The sequence below is a fragment of the Lepisosteus platostomus genome, chromosome 3, assembly GCF_059453375.1.
Source record: "Lepisosteus platostomus isolate fLepPlt1 chromosome 3, fLepPlt1.hap1, whole genome shotgun sequence".
In the NCBI taxonomy this organism is placed as follows: domain Eukaryota; kingdom Metazoa; phylum Chordata; class Actinopteri; order Semionotiformes; family Lepisosteidae; genus Lepisosteus; species Lepisosteus platostomus.
The window spans coordinates 60,874,157-60,888,733 of record NC_142613.1 but is presented as its reverse complement, the minus strand read 5'-3'; the positions used below and the strand labels follow the sequence as shown (position 1 = coordinate 60,888,733).

Here is a 14,577-nt window from a genome sequence, read left to right as displayed (position 1 = left end):
ATTATAACACAAATATTATCTTTTGTACTCAAAGCACATGGAATTTTTTTCCTTCAGATATTCTTTATTTATTAATAGTTCAGGGTACACAACATTAAAGTGATTTGCATAAAAAACAACTATATACAAATATACAAGTAATAGGTTTATTCCATGCTGAAAAAAAGAAGAAAGAGAACACAATGTTTCGGCCGTGGAGCCTTCTTCAGGTGTGAAGAAGGTGTGACACCTGAAGTGTGACACCTGAAGAAGGCTCCACGGCCGAAACGTTGTGTTCTCTTTCTTCTTTTTTTCAGCATGGAATAAACCTATTACTTGTTCCTTTGCATCCTACGCATGCTGACGCAGCTACCCACCTATATACAAATATGACATTTTGGAGTATTCATTTAAATATGACAATATGCTTTAAAACAAGAAAAAAACGTAACTACATATATAGTGAAAAAATATATTTAATCAACTAAAAACAAAAACTGTTTTCTAAAATTCTCATGCTAGATGTGTTTTTTCTCTTTGAAATATATTAACATGAATGTTAACATTTTATCTCCTTATCTCTGTGGCAGAAATCTCTATTCCCTGCATTTCTTCTCAGAATTACTATAATTACTAAGTAGTCTGCATCAATATACAGTACTTTATCTAAATAGATGGCTATAGACAAAATGGGATTAGCAATTCTTACAGATTTTTTTTAATCTATATGTATTTAAATCGCAGAAGGAGTTATTCAAGTTAACACTGAAGTGACATCTTCATACTTTTTGGTTCTTATTAAGACTCTATTAACAGTATTCAGCACAAACCGCAACTGAGACATATCATGGCCACATGTAAAAGAAAAGTGCACCGCTGCCAGAAATTACATAAGCAACAGCTTCTCGTTATCTGACAGATTCCTTTCTGACTGGATATACAGTAAATGTTAGAAAGAGAAAAGGTCACCTTGTTGATATTTCAAACATTCAATTTGAGTTAAAGATCAGAAAATTGATCGTCCAAACTTTGTATCTTGACTTTGTGATCATACAGCTATCTCTTTAGAGAAGCCAGTGTATCAGTTCCAACAACATGGCTGGGTAGCTTGTTTAATACTCCCACAACTCTTGTGTAAATAAGTGCCTCCTGTTCTCAGTTTTAAATGCGCTTTCCTATAGTTTCCATTCTGTCCTCTAGTCTAGGTTTCGAAGTAGGTTCTGGATAAGTTTTAGTGTAACTAAAGGTTGACTTTAAAAGAAAATACACGTGTTTAGTGCTTAATGACATCAAAATGTGACTGTACCAAAAACAAATAATAATTTGTTTTTCACAATTATAAACATTTATAAATGAGACAATATTCAGAGTCATTTAAAAATCCATACAAGAAGTATTTTGTGGAACATCTTTTGGATTAATAATTTCAGTAGTTTGGTGAACCCCTAAATAAGGTGGAAAAGATGTGTGATTGGAATATTGAGCGTTATTGGAGTAACTCACACAAGTGAGGTGAACAACCAGCCATCCATCAGGCTGGGCTTTTGAAACACCCAAAAGAAATGTGAGAGATCCCATAATGTTAATGCAGATGTCATCTTATAGCAAGATTGTTGTCCCCTCTGCCACAACAGCCTGGCCTTAAGGAGGTGCGTTACACCAATAAAGCCGCTAATCCAAATCACACTTTCTACACTTTCTTAATTAGGATTTGGGCCAAACTACTGAATCATCAATCAACACATTGTGATTTGCATGTCACTGCAAGCTCTCGGGAGTCACAGTTACACAGCAAGGCAAGGAGAGAAAGGCCAAATCAAGCTCTCCTATCACAGGTGGCATTCTGCCAGTGGAATTCTGCTGTTTTTGGAATCACAGTCATGTGACCGACACAGTTCTGCTCTGCCCCTGCTAGGATTCAATCATGGTCTCTAGCAGACTGAGAGCACAAACACAACCGCTCACTAGGATAGTGGCAAACTCCACTATGCCATAAGAAGGGGTCTTCTTTTATTTTTAGTTTTCTGTTTTTAAAGCTAATTTCAAAGAGAGGTTGTGCAATATAGATTTTTCGTAAATGTTAAACATTAAAAGATGAAACAAAAATGTCTACAAACAAAATAAAGATTGGTAATGGGGTCCAAAACCATATACGTATAAAACATGCAACTATAAAAAAGAAAAAAGAAGACAAAAACATAACAGATACATAGATGATGGTTTGAGAGTTGTTTTGAAAATGTTTTCTAATATTTCATAATACTTTAAACGTTTAGCACTAGTAGTATTTAGTTTGCTTAATAATACTGACAAATTATGACATTTTATGAAAATAGCACTTTGCAAAAAGTATCAGAAAATTAACAATAAACACTGTCTTTATGAACATTATTCTCATTATATTTTTTAGCATTATTTTAATTGCTTTTTTAAAGTTCAGCAGTATTTTCCCCTTTTAATTTATTGATCATGTGTACAGCTTGTTTTCGCTTTTGATTTCTATTTATATATATTACTGAAAAATAACTTAATTTACAAATAGAATCAGAATAAAAGGAAAGAGCAGTGTATACTAAATGCAAAAGACCTTCAGCTTTACATTAAAAGAATTTCCCTTAAAATAAAGCTACCTCTTTGTAGCCAATAATTCTTAGAAATGTTTTAATAATCGGATATATTCAATTTCAATGCAGATACTTTAGAAAATAAATTAACTTGTTTCAGTATCTTGTCTTTTCTTTAATTATCTTCAAAATAAGTAATCTAAATTTCATTACTGTCTACCAAAAAAAAACCTTTAAGCTAGAACTCCTATTGTACTCCTATATCACTCCTATGATAGAACTCCTATTGTACTCCTATATCACTCCTATGATAGAGCTCCTGTTGTACTCCTATTGTATTCCTGTATCTCTCCTGTGCTAGAACTCCTGTTGTACTCCTATTGTACTCCTGTATCTCTCCTGTGCTAGAACTCCTGTTGTACTCCTATTGTACTCCTGTATCACTCCTTTGATAGAACTCCTGTTGTACTCCTATTGTACTCCTGTATCTCTCCTATGATAGAACTCCTCTTGTACACCTATTGTAGTCCTATTGTACACCCGTAGCACTCCTATGATAGAACTCCTGTTGTAGTCCTATTGTACTCCTGTATCACTCCTATGATAGAACTCCTGTTGTACTCCTATTGTACTCCTGTATCACTCCTAAGATAGAACTCCTGTTGTACTCCTATGTCCACCAAAAACCAAACAGTGCTGAATGTTATATAATGAAATTATTAATATTCCCTTTATCTATAACACATTTTAACAACATCTCTAAAATTTGGACGCAATCAAAACAATTCCAATTATATGAGTAGAAATTGGTGTAAAAATGTAACAAACACTTCATAAAATCCAGGCAAAGTATAAGGGCATCATTTTCTGAAAGATGGGAATAGTTGAGAATATGCAGAATTAGTCTGATGTTCTTGCTGATGTGCCTGGTTCTCACGAGCCATGTCTGAATTTCATTTACTATCTGGCCAGACTTCATTTTAAAGAACATGTGGAAGCAAGAGCCAAAATCTTGTAATCCACATTTAACAAAGTTACACATCTCCGACAGTTAATTGAAAATTCTTTGTCTTTGCTGGGTTTAGAAATGAGGGTTACAAGTCCGGGTTTCATTGTAAATCTTCACGTCTTGAACATTCATTAAACATGTCAAATAATGGATTTTTAATATATTCCCCAAACTATAATTAAATTCTACTGTTAGACCAACTGGAACAAGTGACTTTTTTCATACTGCTCAAGGAGTCTGTAATCTCCTTTTTAGATATATCAGCCTTATGAATTTACTTCAATCATCATGAGTTTACAGAGTAAATACTTCCACTGTCACATTAAGATATTACAGTCCAGTTCAGAAAAATTACATTTATACAAGCTTACATAGGATGAGCAAACAGAATTGGAGATTTCCTTTGGGGTCTTACAAATTACATTATTAATTTTAAGAGAAGATATTGTAGATTGCTTATTATTCTTTTCATTTCCAATGCAAAGAGCTATTATTTTTTCCCCTCCCTCAAGCCACTTAGCCCGATGGCACATGAATATATCCACTCATTTTCTAACAACTTCATCCAATTCAGGGTCAGAGGGGAGCAGGAGCCTATCATGGCAAGCAAGAAGTGCAAGGTGGGATACAGCCTGGACTGGACATCACATAGACATAGAGACACAAACACTCACATCAGGGTCAATTTCTCCAGAAGTCAATTAATCTACCGTAATGTTTTTGGACAGTGAGAAGAAACCAGAGCACTAATAGGAAACCCATGTGAACATAAAAAGTCCATCCAGATAACACACCAAGCCTAGAAGTGAACCCAGGGCTCCAGTAATGTAAGGCAGCAATGCTAACCACTGTAATACAATGCCTCCCCATTCGAATACACCTTGGTTTAATTCTAAATATTATGTGTTTTGCTTAGCCTTTGACCTAATTGTCACTGGGTATTGCTCATGACAGTTACTTCATACTAATTCCTTAATTAATTAAACAATGAGTGCTAAATTAAAGTTATTCATAAATCCAAATTCTTTATTCTTCTGGAATATTTTAATTTCTTTACCACATTGAATAGCAAATTTTCTGAAAACTGAAATTCAATGGCTTGAAAACTAAAATACTCTCATACATGTATATTACCAGTGCTCTTATCATTGAATTCTTGCTCTACTAAATTTTTAATATTGCCATTAAATCTTTAGTCATTTAGAAGGAAATTTAGAAGGAAATGGTAAATTACCTATATCCCTGAATAATCAGACATATGAATGGAGTTGCTTAAAACAAATAGTACATGGAAATAAAACACATATTATGTTGTATTAAACATTTAAATTAATCTCATGATCACAAATACAAATCACTCGACTGTAAACAAAAATAACTCTTTTGATTTTGCTGTCTCAGTACTTTATGAAGATTCTATTGCTGCTCTGGGCTCAAAGGACTGTCCTAATTTATTAGACTAAGCGACTGTTAGGGGAAAAAAACACAAATTCCTCATCCACTTCTTTAGATTCAGCAGTGAAACATGATCCAAATGACACAAATGGAACAGTTTTGACATTGGTGTCTGAATACTTTTGGAGGGCAATATCTGCATGAGACAGACAACACATAGCAGGGAGAACGAGACAGAAATCAATCCAGGACTTTGAACCAGAAGTTCAAATTTTACAGTAGCAAGTATATTCTTTTGCTTTGGGGTCTGAAAAATTGGGAGTATTTTTATGTGGGAATCTGTCTAAATCATTGGAAGTTGCATTAATAGCCTCTGAAAACTATTATATAAGCTTTATTATAATCATTTTGTAAAGCTAGGAATTTGCCAGCAAAGTAATTACATAAGGTTCTATTATTATATAAGACATGAATTTTAACTGTAAATATTACAAATACAAACACTGTAATATTTACCGCTATAACTAACAAAATCCACCTTTCTTCTTGGGAAGATATTGATTCAATCTATCGATCAAAACTGAAACCCCAGTAGAATGATTGGAACCATGACTAAAGTAACTTAGATCATCCCATTATGACAGCCAATGTTTTGAGCCCAAATCACAGGAGTGAGTCTATGGAAGATAATAACCTCTGCATCAGTGTTCCTAGCAAAAAAGACACAAACGTTTTTTTCTTAGTGCTATTCCAAATACTTTTAATTGAGAAAAACAATGTTTAAGCATACTATAATCAAAATCAAAATTCATTGGACAACAATCAAATAAAAAAAATATATGAAGAAACAAATATTGCAACTTTAGAACACCAGAAGTAAATTAAATCATGATTACAGTATTCTATACATAAAAGGCATTGTGTAACAGTTCAGAACAAAAATTCCTTTCAAGCCTATTCACTTAACGTTCATATAATAAGTTTAAAAAAGAAATGAATAAAAAGAAAGATTTCCTACATTATTTGAAGCAGCATTGTATAGTCACTAAATGTCCTTGCTATTCATTCTTCTTCCTTCAATGATTGCAAAAGGGCTACAAAACAATGTATTTCTTCTTCTCAGACTTTTTTCAACAGTGCCCATAACTTCTGCAATGCAACACGTTTCAGACCCTTAACATCCCTTTGTGTAAAAACTTTTCTCCTGTTCTCAGTCTTAAACACATATTTCCATTTATGCCCTTTTTATTTAGGTTTTTATTTCACTTCCAATCCTGTTGCATGGGTTAACTTTGTCATTAGAATAAGGGAACATGAGAAAGGTTACAAACAAGAGGCTGCTATTCGGCTGGTGGTATTTGTTACTAGTAGCTAACCGATGATTGTATAACAACTGTGAGGGCTTCCATTTGTATAGTACTTTTTATTCCAAAGAATCCCTAAGCCCTTGACATATAAGAAAGGACCCACAAGTGAAGTGCAGCTCTCACCTGGGTGACACATGGCAGCCATATTGTGCTAGCAACCCCACTACATAGCGGTTTAGGTGGAGAAGAAGGAAATTTATTAGGGAAGATGTAGTGAAGTGACATAAAATGGAGCTGTATTACCAGTTGAATTAAGGGAGAATTTTAGGGAAGCCTGATTGTTCATGCGCAGAGCTCAATTTAACCAGGACACCAGGACTAACATACCTACTTTTATGAAAAGTGTCATGGAACTGTACGTCCCAAGTAGTTAGAAGATTGCAATGTAATGCATCTTCTAAACAATGGCACCTCCTACTGGTCCACCCACACCACTTGCAGCTGCAACATGGTTTTCCTTAGAGGTCTTCCATCACAGCTAAGTGGTAAGAATGCTGCCTTCAAGTCAAAGTCAACAACCACAAACAGGTGTTTCACTCTTCTTATCAACACAAAACAGCATAACATTGTTAGATGCAAGAATTTCATCCAACCATGTCAATATCTCCTTATTTTTCTTTTCACTTTTTAAAATTGCTACTTATAAATCAGATTGGTTGTGGTTTTATGCAAACAAAGTGAATTGAAACAACAACAAAAACACACCAAGAACAGGGAAAATTAAATGAATTTACTTCATCGCAGATACTCATTTTGTGCAATGTACAGCCACAATTTATTCTTTTCAATTTTCAACTCACCGGGGTTCCACAGACAATTCACAAATCGTTCCCTCTGAAACACTTTGACAACTTCCAGGCTTCTTCTTGCTAGCTTATTTCCACTTTCATTTTCACACAAAAAAACTTTTTTCCGTCATTGTTGCTGAAAAGGATTTTACTAATGAGCTCAGGCAACAATAACTACTACATCTTTAATCACCATTACTACTAAACATATAAAGGATACAATAAAAATTAAAAATTATAAGGTTCATCAACAGCTTGATATAGGCTAATGAATTTTAGTGTTTCTATTTCTCTACATTTGTGTAACTCTTCTACACTTCCTTACAAGATTTTCATGCATTACACCTCTAATGGGCAGTTTCTCAAAGGGATACCAGCATACTTTACATCCAGATCCAGATCTTTTGCAAATTTGAGGTACTCTGCAACCACAGTTACTTTTTAATAAACTAGCAGCAGAAGAAAGCATAAGCATGTTACTGAAACCAAGTCAGTTTGTTATATATACACTTACATAACTAGCAGCAGAAGAAAGCATAAGCATGTTACTGAAACCAAGTCAGTTTGTTATATATACACTTACATAAAGCTTTTCTGGACTCTCAACTCAAAGCACTTTACAGGTAATGGGAACTCCTCTCCATCACCACCCACCTGGATGATGCGATGGCAGGCAAACATCAGCTATCGGTGGGGAGGAGAGCAGAGTAATTAAGCCAATTCATCAATGGGGATTATTAGGAGGCCATGCCTGGTAAAGGCCAAGGGGAAATTTGGCCAGGACACAAGGGTAACACCCCTAGTCTTTTTGAGAAACACCCTTAAATTTTTAACAAGTACAGAGAGTCAGGACCTCGGTTTTATGTGTCATTCGAATATGCCTTTTTATACAGCATATTGTCTGCGTCACCATACTAGGGCATTAGGACCCACACAGACCACAGAGTTAGCACTCCCTACTGGTCCTACTAACACCTTTTCCAGCAACAAATAAACTTAGCTTTTCCAGGGGGTCTCCCATTCAGGTACTGGCCAGGCTCACACCTGCTTAGCTTCAGTAGGTTGCCAGTTGTGAGTTTAAGGGTGATATACCTGCAAACTTGACTGCCTTGAACTGCGTATCCTGACTTAATTCCCCTTTGTTAAAATTGTATTATATTTTCCACACCTAAAAATATACTTAGAAGTTCAAGAATTCATCTACTATGACCTTGCAGTGTGTAAATAAACCCCTAAACCACTCACTGCTATACATTGTTTATGAATCAGTGGTGGAAGCATCCCTCTTCAAATCTACGCTGTTATGTGCTGGGGCAGCAGCAGCATCATGGCAAGAGATGTAAATAGACTCCATAAACTGGCTCAGCTTTGGCTGGCTCTACTTTGGGGCTGAGCCTTGACACGCTGGAGGTGGTGGCTGAGAGGAGAATGCTGACCAAGCTCACAGCCATCATGAACAACGCCTCTCATCCGCTACATGAGACTGTTAGTAGAAACAGCGGAGCACTTTTAGTAAAAGACTGCTCCAGCTACGGTGTTCAAGGGAACGTTTCCATAGGTCCTTCCTCCCGGCAGCTTTCAAGGTGTATAACACTGCCCTAGCCTAGGGCTGTTAGCCCTTCATCTGCTCATCTATGGACAGCATGTTGCACTAATGTACTTTTTGGACACTGCATTAATATACTGTTTATGCTGTGGTACTTTCAATCTGTATATACCTATGCGCATTTTGAACATATTTTATTGTTTTACAGTGACTATTAGCATATTTTGCACACACCTAACTCCATTTTATTTTGTATTACTGTACTTATTATAATTTGTAGTCTATTCTTATGTCTGTTTTTGCTTGTCTTGGGCTGGGCTGCTGTAACACCTCAATTTCCCTTTAGGATCAATAAAGTCTTATCTATCTACTACAACTTCCAGATTTGAAATTTAATAACTTGTGTCTAATAAAGCAGAATCGGGAGGTAAATTTGATTTTTTTTTATTTACCCTTTGAAAAAACATCTTTACGTTTTTATTTACATTTTAACCCATGTGACTAAAAGAGAGAATAACAAAATACATAAACTATAATTTATCTTCGGTAAAAGAATAACCAGATTATTCTTAATAGAAAATTCACTGCTCTCTACCAATTTGTGTACTATATTTTAATGCAAATCAGTAGCTGCTAAAGCCTGTCTACCCCGGTACACCCCTCCCTCTCTCATACTGTCCAACTCAGCACTTGAGTGTTCAGAACATGCAGACACGCTGTTTGTTCTCCGCTGTGGGTACATTCCGCACCTCACGTCTGCAGGGGAAAACATTGTTAAAAGTGTTACTTAACCCTATCTTTTCAGTTCATAGTGTCAAGTAACACTTTTAACAATGTTTCTTTTTTTTAGAAGGATAAAATAATCGCCACAAATGTACCTCTTCAACATCTTCCAAATGAAAGCCAAAGGATCAGATTATTATTGATTAAGCTCAATGGGAGCCTCCACTAAAGTGAACCGTTATGTCTGAAATGTCCTGCAATTATTTTCGCGCTACTTACTGTACACGTGCTGTACCACTGTTAATCCCATGCTGTAGTGCAGTTATTTGCAAACGATTGATCGTTACAGTGATCAGTATACGTTTAGCCTTTACTGATGTTATTATCCTACTCTTGACGTGTTATCACGTACACATATTTTATGCCTTTAAGCAAGCCAATACGGGGTAAAAGGTCACAGAGGAAACCGTCCATAGGTGGGTTAGTAAAGTGCATTCCAGGATAATCAACTACCTTCCTGGAGGGTCAATAAGGTCCCCTTTCATCCGATTTGCCACTGTTGATTAAGGCGTAGAGTGTCTCTCCAAGGGATATAAGATGTACTTATTAATCACCGTCAACATTACCGCCACGAAATGGTGTATTAAAACAATGCGGGGGTCACTTAATAAACTGCTGAGTAAAGAATAAAATTTACAGTAAAAAGTTTACAGTGTAAGAGATAATCAGTGATAATAAATTCCATGCATGTTTTGGCTTTTTTTCCCAGTGCAAGTCCTTCTTGCAACCATCACTCTGTCTTAGCATTGTGATTTTAAATAGGTGTTCCCACAGTTAATGTATTTCCAAAGTGACTCGGTTAATCACAAGCCTGATCAGGCCTCGGCAAGCCCCTTAGAGGGCATGTAAAGGGAAGCCGAGCTCGCACCCTGTGGACCAGCTACGGGAATATACTGGTGTAAGTCGGTAGCCACCTCTAGGGTGAAGCTGGGAGCATTTGTGAGAAGAAACGCCTCTATTGCTTCAGCTCAGATGCCAAAGCTACGGGAGCTGAACACTGTCAACTCGAGAGAGCGCACGTCTGCAAAAGGAATAGGCTGCATACAAAACGCGGAGCTGAGAAATGTCCTGCAGAGAGGGTGTTAGTGAAGCGCTCTTTATAATGTTAAATTTGGCTCTCCTCAGTCGTGGCTCATGTCAGCTCAGTTATACTTGTGTTAATGTTGTTGACGATATGTTTTCTAACAGCTCAGCTCAGCCTTTCCGGAGCTTAGTGCTTTGTTTCAGATGTTCAAAGTGTGTACGTCTTCGTTTGCATGTTGACCTCTTAAAATATATAGTAATCATGGCATATTAATACATTGTAGCGTGTAAATTTTCTACATAAATTTTTTCTACCTTTAAGCAATCGCTAGCATAATTTCTACACAGTCTTGTTCTGATAAAGTCCTCTTATTGATTAGTTGTTTTTTTGCAGTTATCTTAATGTATGTTTTGTTTTTTTCTGATTTGCATTTAATGAGTGAGTAAGGTATAAGTAACATTCTAGTAAAAATCAAATATCGATAAGAAAAACTTGGATTCAGTGTATTTTAATCAGTTGTGCCACTTTGCCTTTTTCACCATAAACAACAGAAATTAAGATGCCATTAGGTAATGTTGCTAAATAAACTCTGCTTAACGCAGTAGACAGAAGCGTGAGACTATTCCATGTTTTTACAGGATCCTGCATCCAGATTTTTCCCTCGTCAGTTTCAAGGTTTGCCGTGGCTCCGCCCCTGTATGATTGTATATCAGCAGTGACCACAGGCGATTTGAGCAATTCTCATTTGTTGGACAGAGGTTGGGAGCGTGTGTCTATATCTGAAAGCTTTGCTGGGCTCTATGACTTGGAATACAGATTCCGTGCAGTAACTGAAATCGGTGTACTTTATCATATCGTGCGGACAGTAAAACGGGGGAAACGAAGTAAAAAGGTACAGCCCTTGAGGTAAGAACTATACAGTTTCAAATCCCTGGGGTTATATTCTCAGTAAAAACTAGCTTAATAGAAGAGTTGTTTCGTGACTGTATCGTTTTTTGTTAAAAAATATCTGTAGGTAACTTACGTGCTTTTATATTTTTTTCTGCACGTCTAATGATTGCAATTTATTTCCGTTTCTTTTTGCCCTTGTTAGCAAATGAGTTAAGGTTGGGTAAACAATTCTGACAGCGTGTCTTCAATTCGGAGTTGTTATTATTAAAGAATATATGGATTACACGAATGCCTGAAAGGCAGCACCTTCACATTAACCTCAAGACTATGCCAGTCTTTTATCAGAGCAATTCACATGTGCTGCGGAGTTAGGTTTAATGAGAATGACAGTGACAATGGGAACGAGCTGGAAGTTAATGTTGTGCATGTGACGAGAGTAGTCCTCGGATTTTGTGCATCATTTTAAAACTTCGCTTTTATGTGTCATAGAAGGAAGGAATGGCTGACCGCATGATGTCTATGAACCACGGAAGATTCAGCGAATCTGCAAACGGCATTCACCCTCACCATCCCACACGCAGGATGGCGATGGGACAGTTTTCTAACCCTCTTCATCATCAGCAGCAGCAGCAACAGCCGCCGCCGCAGCAGCAGCATGGGTACAACGGGTTAATGGGTGAACATTTGCACTACGGAGGGGGAAATGTGAACTCTAACCACGGCGTTAGACACTCTATGGGACCCGGAAATGTGACTGGTGTCCACCCTAACAGCAGCCTGGCCCCTACTGCACGATACAGCTCGCAATATGTGGGACCCGCCGTGAGCACTCAAGGACAGCTAGCAGCAAGCATGCAATTGCAAAAGCTCAACACGCAGTATTACACCCATCACCCTCACCCCTCTCATCATCACTATATGTCAGACCTACATTCGTCAAACCACCAGATGAACGGGACAGGACAGCAATTCAGAGACTGCAACCCAAAACATAGCACCTCCAGTATGCCTCCCCCAGCGCACCATGTGCCTGCAGCAATACTGCCCCCCAATGTTATAGACACGGATTTTATTGATGAGGAGGTCTTGATGTCTTTAGTCATAGAAATGGGATTGGACCGAATAAAGGAACTGCCAGAGCTGTGGCTGGGACAAAATGAGTTTGATTTCATGACAGACTTTGTTTGCAAACAGCAACCAAGCAGAGTGAGCTGTTAGTCTCACCATAAGGACTCGTCTTAAATTTGTTTTCCTCAGAAAGACATTTATACATTCCTTTTTAACATGATTTCTTTAACCTGTGTATCAAATGGCATCAGTCTGGAATTCCAATTAATCTAAATATTCAGGGTGGATTAAGAGTTCTGCTGAATTACGTATTTTTACTGATTTAAGCCTCTAAAATTTAGAGGTCTGTGCTATGGATCATTTCTTCCAAGGAGAGAGGTATGACTTGTGAGTGCACTACCATTGCAAGGGACTTTTCTGGTTTGTTTCCAAGTTCATGCTATGCATTATGAGTTAATTCAACTTTGTACTTGGAAAAATGAAGAAGGTAGCACAGAAGGCCCAAAAGCAAGCGGGTAGCTTCGTAGTTAACTGCACAATTGCTTTGTGCAAAGAATAAACGAAATCTTAAAAAATGCTGTGGTAGGTCAAATATTTATTTTCCTGCGTTTGTTTGAACATTTTTATAGAGGTGTTAAAGTAATATAAATTTAAATGAAGCATATACTAAATTATGTGATTATTAAACATGCTTGTAGGCAGGTACTGTGTATTTGTTAAAGACAGTAATATACTGTACAATTTAGTGGCCATATATTTATCAGATATTTGTGCTGTTAAATGATCTGTCTGATTATCAAGGGAGAAAATTGCAAGATAATGCTTTTTGCACACAAACTAGTTTGCAAAATGTCCTGTTGCTTTGATGCTGAACTAGAATCACTGATGTCGGTGCCCTGAATTTTAATTTTTCAGTTCCTGAATTTCTGTGGAAGTTTAAATAATTTGAATTGCCAAATGTTAAGGTTAGAAGAGTCAGTGTAAAGCCTAAATGGATACTGTGTCTTTAAGGGAGTAAGAAGAGACTTGTCAGGCCATGGAAAAGGATACTCTTTCTTAAAAATGTGCCACCCTCCCCCACTCTTTTATGTGAAGAGACAATAAAATGATGTGGAATGTTGACAAGTTAAGGAAGAACATTTTACAGAGGTGTTTTTTTCCCTTTTTATTTTGCATCTTTGGTTATCAAAATTTCCACCACTGTGCTTATTTAGTTTATGCGGTACAAGGCAATACTACTGTGTTGAAGCTTTCTAGGAAAGTTTGACAGTATTTTTGTACAAATTTTTTTTAGAAGAAAATGTTAATTTATTATATTTTAATTTGCAGACATAAATAAAAGCAGATAAAATGTATTCTGAAAAGAAAATGTGTAATTGCGTTTTTTCATTTAGCTTTATAGGTTAAAATCCGCTGGTAAAGAATGATTTGGGCTGGTAGACTTACATTCAGGCAAAATACAAAAACAACATTCGTAATGAAATCCTTATTTTCTTTAACTTGGTAAAGAACACGCTATGGTAAACAAAATGCAATACAGTCCTTTGTTTGACTGTTGAGTATTGGACACAGTCTAATATCTTGCGCATTTCTTAAGTGGCATTTTCTTCAGGGTTTTCCATTGGACACTGTTCTGTACAGTTTCACAATATATAACAAATTTGAGGTACTTTTACACATAAACACCAATAAATTTACAACCTTTTGTACACATAATGTATAAGAACAAATTGTCCATGAGAAGTCAGTGGAAAATTGTTGAAGTTTGTAAAATGACTAACTTAACCCATCTGGATTGCCCATAAACATGTCCGAATGTATTGAGAAAGTCTTCCTTATTGACAAAGCGTGATGAACCATGAAGTTCAACAGATAATATGAATTACAAAGCAATAGCTTTCTTTAAAATTATGTCTTAATGGGTTCAAATAAACTATAAAAACAGAAATAAAATGTAGACATTCTGGCTGGCTATAAAGAGTAATTTCTTTCTGTTACATTTAGCACATAAGCTAGAATTTTACTTTATATTTTATAATAAATCTTACTTTTTATAAGTACAACACAATGTGATGTAAGTTGTTCAATAGCGCAAAGACAAATATACACATTAGATCTAATAAGCTATAATTTTGTTGAAACCAATGCTTTAAACTCTACAGA

The 14,577-nt window shown here is 36.3% G+C and overlaps 1 protein-coding gene across 2 annotated transcripts; it reads left to right on the top strand.

The window, feature by feature from the left end:
• Positions 1–11,061: 11,061 nt before the first annotated feature.
• cited2 (Cbp/p300 interacting transactivator with ED-rich tail 2) lies at positions 11,062–13,783 on the top strand. Of its 2 annotated transcripts, none has more exons than XM_088626290.1 (2): positions 11,062–11,361; positions 11,839–13,783. In XM_088626290.1, the coding sequence occupies exon 2, from the start codon at positions 11,845–11,847 to the stop codon at positions 12,562–12,564; it is 720 nt and encodes a 239-aa protein (XP_088482416.1). In that variant the 5' UTR covers positions 11,062–11,361; positions 11,839–11,844; the 3' UTR covers positions 12,565–13,783. The 2 variants fall into 2 exon arrangements, with proteins under 2 accessions (XP_088482416.1, XP_088482415.1); XM_088626289.1 differs by having other exon boundaries at positions 11,086–11,361; positions 11,836–13,783.
• Positions 13,784–14,577: the final 794 nt, after the last annotated feature.

Bases quoted from the DNA above. Each gene is read 5' to 3' on its own strand.
- cited2 (XM_088626290.1), top strand. From the start codon at position 11,845: ATGGCTGACCGCATGATGTCTATGAACCACGGAAGATTCAGCGAATCT.